At 40.4% G+C, this 5,936-nt stretch overlaps 1 protein-coding gene across 1 annotated transcript; it reads right to left on the bottom strand.

The window, feature by feature from the left end:
* Positions 1–440: 440 nt before the first annotated feature.
* Positions 441–4,416, bottom strand: MESDC2 (mesoderm development candidate 2). Its single transcript, XM_010294017.1, has 6 exons — positions 4,224–4,416; positions 3,664–3,724; positions 3,022–3,093; positions 2,352–2,400; positions 1,667–1,899; positions 441–886 (listed from the first exon to the last, which is right to left on the bottom strand). Exons 1-6 carry the CDS (start codon positions 4,414–4,416, stop codon positions 622–624), a joined length of 873 nt encoding a protein of 290 aa, XP_010292319.1. The 3' UTR covers positions 441–621.
* Between the last annotated feature and the right edge of the window lie 1,520 nt (positions 4,417–5,936).

Here is a 5,936-nt window from a genome sequence, read left to right as displayed (position 1 = left end):
CTTCTACCATGCTTCTAAGCGCTTCTGCGGATTTGTGGGGACATACAGAATGAGTTTTATTTTGAAGAAACAGGCAGCCTAACCAGGTATGTCCTAAATGCCACAATTTCATCCATCTTTGGCCACTGTAACACTACTCTTTGCAACTTTAGGCAGTTTTTATGAAGTGAGTCTAGGAGACCGGCTTCCAAGAGAATCTTTTCGCACTGTACCCTGCCACCTAACAGCAGCTATGAATCAATGACTGACTTGTATACCCAAGATGGACACAGCTACTGCAGATGAACATTGGTGTATTCTGAGACTGTATTTCTTCTTTTCCACCTAAATTAAGTTTGTGATGTTAGACACACAGATTTGTTAATTTTAAACAACAATAAAAGCATAAAAAAAAAATTACAAACTAAAGTAGTCAATCACTGGTATTAAACATTACCTTTCTGTAACTACGCAAATGGTCAACATGAATAAGTAAACTGGTGAATTTCAACACAGAAGTCTTTTAATCTCAGTAACCTCTGCTTCTTTCCTTCCCCACCCAAGTAAAGCCAGGAATTGTATAGAAAATTAGCTTCCCTTCAAGGAACAGCAGAGCAGTATTCAGTCTGGTTAACGTGTCCATCATAGGTCATCTCTCTGTTTGGTTGCTCGGTTGTCCTCTTTGACGCTATTAGATTTCTTGTCTGCATCTTTTTTCTTCTTTGCTTTTTCAGGTTTTGTTTTGTTTTTCACTTTCTCACTTTCTTTTGCTCCTTTGCCAGGATAAACCTGACCTTCCAGAGTAACATCCGCACACCTTTCTTGATTTATCAGAAAGTCTTTGATCTCCCAGGCATAACCGCCATCACGCAGCATAAATATGGCACGATTTGAGCCAACAATAAACCTGGAGGAGAGATATATATTTTTTCAGTTAGCCCCATGCCTTTCAAGCGCTACAACATTTTGCTTAATTCAGAACATCTCCACAACTGAGGCACACATTTAAGAGCAAGAAGTTGGTCTTCCTGTTGTTGCCTGGGGATGGGGACAAGAGAATGATTTTATAGCACACGCAAGAATAAAACGTATTACGTTTACAGTAAATAACCAAGGAGGAGTAAGAACCCAAAGAAAAACTTAACAACTAATTTGATACTGTGTCAAATCCACTAATGGGCATTAAATTTGCTTTATACACTTGCTGCAACCCTTCTCAGCTTCAATTCAAGAATGCAACTTTCCTCTTTTTCAAAATGATCCTCTCCCTCTCCAAGAGAAAAATCACATTTTTCAGCCAGGGGAAGAAATAGCCCTTTGTGGTGGCAAGTCTTCCAAGTGTGATGTTTTCCATCAAGCACATAAAGGCAAACTACTGCAGCTAAAACTGGTAAATAGCTGAAAAGTAATGAGATAAAAAGCAACTAGGCTGTATATAGATCATGCACAAGTGTTAAAAAGATTTGTGCACCACACCAGAATTTTTGTAGCGTGACTTAGTCACCAATTGGTATATCACCAACGAAGTGGTATATAAACCGATACAGAAACAAACAGAAACAAAGAAATAGTGGCAGATGATTGAGGTGGGGAAGGGCATAGGATGAATAGGTGAAAAGATTTTCAGGAAGAAAAAAACAAGGGATCTGTAAAAGCAAGAACTTGACCCTTGTGTACAACAGCTTACCTTTGCACATCATAGTTTGCATTGAAGAGACTGCCCTGCCACAAGCTAGTTATTTCTTCCGTCTCCTTTTCTGTGGGATTTCCTGACACCGTGACAAACATCATCAAAGTTTTCCCCTTTTTTGTCAGCTTCAGGATACTTTCAGGCTTGCCTGGATCAATTTTGGAGAAATCTATTGGTGCTGGAGGCCTCTTGTGTTCAGGAAGATCCCCCTCTTCAATGTCATCATCTTTCTGTTTTTGAAAAGGAAAAAGAGGCTTTAAACTCAACTGTTCCACAAAGCTGTTCTTTTTTGAAAATTCACATTGTTTAGAGAACAACTCTGCTTTGATAAAGTGAAAGCATTGTGTAGTTTAATGATGAAGATGCTCAAATCAAAAGAAATAGTGAGTTTTGTCTCAAGATACTTCACCAGGACTGCTCTTCCCATTTATAACCTTCCCCTCAAAATGATGCAAACGTTGATACCGACAAGTAGAATCTCATTTTACCACGTACTGAGAAATAATTTAGCCACAAGGCTAATTAAATACAACTCCACCTAGGTACTTCATAAAATAACACTTTTTTTTCTTCACCGTTTCATAGAAATTTATTAAGTATACAAGATGGACTGAGAAAAAGCCTCATACACGCATAAATAAAGTCATCCATCTGCATATTGCTTTCAGAGGTCACAACTCACTTCTGCAATCATATGATCACTTGAGAATTTAGTTTTCCTTACTTTGTATCTTTAAATAAATAAAAAGGCAAGAATTCAGAATTTCAATGCTCATGCTACAGGAGAATTTTTATTAAAGTTTATTTAATAACTTTATTAAACTTTTATTAAAGTTATTATATTTCCTAACGCACAGATGAAGAGCAGTTCACATTCTGACAGCATAATCACCAAGAGTAAATCACTGTTAGAGAACAGAAAAAAACTTTTGATGCCTCTGCTGAGTTTGACAGGCATTTAAATATTTGGAAAGGCAGAATTCAAACTGCTGCCCCTTAAAACAGTTCCTGACAGCAAGAAGTGAATATAGTGACAACTTATATTGAGCCAGAACTCTTTTTCTTAAACAGCATCTGTATCACAGAATTAGAAAGAAAAAAAAAAAGAACAGAAAAGCCCAGAAGTCTCATACTAGCATCCACCCAAGCACTAGTAACTTCAAACACTTAGTGAAAAATATGCATCACTCCATTAGGAATATGAACTGTAGCAATACCTAAAGACATTCCCTTTAGAAGCAGAGTTTGATTTTTAGATCCTAATAGGCATTACCTTCTCGTCTCTGCACATGCATATATACAGACTCAACAACATCCTCTTACAACATCCCACTACAGGTAGCGTCCCATACCCTTTAAACGTTAAGGTTTCATACGAGTGACCTTCTTTTCCCATCTCAATTACATAGAATTTGCTGTCAATTCTGACAAGGGAGTTTAAATTTTAGTTATCGCAGAATAAAAGTTGTGGAAGCCTTAGATTTCATCCTTTCTTTCCTTACTAATTACATATCTGTTTCAATTTTGCAAGTCTGAAGCATGCTTTCAAGTAGTTTACATGCCTTTGAGAATTCCATATTAAGTGAACTATGAGCAAAGGAAAGCCCCAGGAAAGTCCTGCTGCCCTCACTAAGTGGGAACTTATCTTAGAGGAACCTGGAAAAAGTTCATATTGGTAAAGTACAGTGAAAATACAAAATCTTACATGATTGAATGAAAAACGTACTTCAGAAGTAAAAGCAAAATCAATCCTAATTTTAGACCAGTTTGGCTAGTGCAAAACCAGCTTATTTCAGTTTTGAAAGCAAAAGGCAGAAACATGCGTTTCCAAACACTCATTACACAATACAGAAATTGACTTTGGATTTAGTAACAACACAACTTACTGACATATATTACCTATCTTCTCTTAACTATTCAACTAAATGCTCATAAAGCTGTATTGTTACAGTTTGAATAGAAATACTGTAAGAAGCGGCCAAAAGCTCCCCTACCCAACACTTCTTTTCTTGATCCCGTACAAACGGTTGTACAGTTTTGTATCTATAAATGTATCTACAAAGTAAAAGACTGGAAGAAAAGTGTAAGCTTTTGCTTTGAAACATCCAGCAGATTCATTCAGTTAAACAGTAACGTAAGGCTTCAGAGGGAAAGCATTACATAGACACTGTAATAACTATATATTCCCTCCCTTTTCCTCCTCTCAGCTCCCATTCTCGTGCATTTCTCATCAATGCCCTGGATTTTTATTTTTAAAAATATTAGGAACACGTCACCTAATTCCTGAGCCTATTCAATAAGCTTAGCTCAGAGTCAAGCCTGAGGAACCCTGGAGCTTACAACAACAATGAACTGTTTTAAGGAATATGACATTTCAGTAACAGAAGGACCTCCAGACCAGATTCTCATATCTGTTTTCAGCTCCTCTGGACTCAAGGATGCTGAAGAGTCCCCTTCCATGAGGGAAATCCCTATGTGGCTTCCATCAAGCTCTAGTTGCGCAACTGAGCTGCTGAAGCAACCTCTGTCTCTTTTCCCCATTCCCCACGCTCACTTTGCACTAGATCACTCTCCCAGTTCGCCGGGCAGTCATGCACACAGTTGCGCACCAGCACGGCGCAAGGGGCAAGGCAGCACAAGAGCCCGAACAGAGAGGTGGCTGCTCGTTCTTGGGAAGGCTGCTGGACCCACAGCTGCAGGCTCACCAGGCCTGTGGCTGACCCCAAGGATGTTATAATCACCACCATCCTCCAATACTTTTAGACTAATTGCCAGGGAAATAAAAAAATATTAGGAGTCATCTCACCCAGTTGAAAGTAATGACACTTGATTCTGTACAGATCTGTGCCCTTCACTCCCGAGCATAATTCCTGCACTTATCCAAATTCACAATGGCCCCTTTGTTTCTTATCCCACCACCCCCAAGTCCACTCATGCCCTTTCTTATCCTCCATCCTCCAGCCACCACCCCCTCAAGTCTTTCATGTTCCTTATACACATCCTGACTACCATCAGGCAAATGCCATACAGCTGACCATCCTGAAGACCGAACAACTGTTAATTGTTGAGCCCCTGCTTCAGTAACTTTTTTCTTCTAGGGCTCTGGCTGTATGTGTGTTTCCTCAGAGGCAATGCCAACCCGAGCTGCCAACTCCCCAGCTGCACAGCCACATCTCCACACAACATGGCTACAAGCATTTGTGCAGCACATGGTGAACTGGAGCAGAGACCTGCTCCAGCAAAAGAGGAAAAACCCTGAACAGCCTCCTGACCCTGCGTGCCACATGGGTGGAACTGAATACACAGCCAGAGTCACGACAGTATTGACTTGAGTCTCCCTTTCATCAGGCATCTAACTGATAAATCAGAGATGCTAATCTTTAAGGTTTTTTTCTTACAATGCCAGATTTGGTTGAAGCTGGCCAATATTATGATTTAAGCCTTGACTTTTTAGCAGCTGGGACTATCCAGTCCTTGGCTGATACCACTGACATAAAGGTGAACTTTTAAAGTTTTTTTTACAGAATTTCATTTAAAATTACCTCAATTTTCTAACAATCTCCCTTCCTAAAGGGAGACACACTAACAGCCCATGGGATGAAAAAGGCCATCAGCTGCCAAGCAGGTCCAAGGCAGACACCCTTACTTCCCACAGAAGTTACTTTATCTGTATTACATATACAAAACCTACTTCTCCACCTCGACCTACAGCTGTAGCTGGTGTACAGGAGACAGATGTTTTCACTCTACTATTTCCTCCAGTTTTTATGCAAGACATTTCGGGGAACAGCCTCATGGGAAAGAATAAAAGACACTGATGAGTGCTCTGGAATTTATCAGAAGATGAGGGAAGACAAAAATAGTGAGAAGAGCCAAACAGTGGCATGACAACCATGTGGAGAAAATAGTAATGGGGAACAATCAAAGGAAGTTAAGGCAGTAGGCTGATGGGGATGAAGGGGCACTAGGAAGAGCCGAATTAGAAGTCATTACCATGAGGAGCTGGCAAGGAAGGAGACACCAATTTTTAAAAAAAAGCCACAAAACCAACTACATATCTACCCTGTAAAAGTGAAATGAGTGTTTCTCCTGCTATCCATCCTTCGGTCACAAAACACGTATCCCTCATCACCCCGAAACCACAGGCATTTAAGTCAAGCCAGGCTGTCGGCATGCATAACCAACGTGCGTTTGCGAGCCAGGCCCTGGGAGAAGGGAAGGGGTGGCAGGGCAGGCCGGGGGCACCGGGGGCGAGAGCAGCTCCCCC

Source organism: Phaethon lepturus, unplaced genomic scaffold, assembly GCF_000687285.1.
Source record: "Phaethon lepturus isolate BGI_N335 unplaced genomic scaffold, ASM68728v1 scaffold19279, whole genome shotgun sequence".
In the NCBI taxonomy this organism is placed as follows: Eukaryota; Metazoa; Chordata; class Aves; order Phaethontiformes; family Phaethontidae; genus Phaethon; species Phaethon lepturus.
Note: the sequence above shows the minus strand (reverse complement) of the source record. Positions and strands in the feature narration are given on the sequence as shown.

What these genes read in the sequence shown, in the direction of transcription:
- MESDC2 (XM_010294017.1), bottom strand. Translation starts at nt 4,416, where the DNA reads ATGGTGGTGATTATAACATCCTTGGGGTCAGCCACAGGCCTGGTGAGC. An exon ending in ATCAAGAAAAGAAGTGTTGG is followed by an intron (nt 3,094 to 3,663) that starts GTAGGGGAGCTT and finishes CTCCCTTGTCAG; the next exon opens with AATTGACAGCAAATTCTATG. An exon ending in GCAAACTATGATGTGCAAAG is followed by an intron (nt 887 to 1,666) that starts GTAAGCTGTTGT and finishes TCTCTCCTCCAG; the next exon opens with GTTTATTGTTGGCTCAAATC.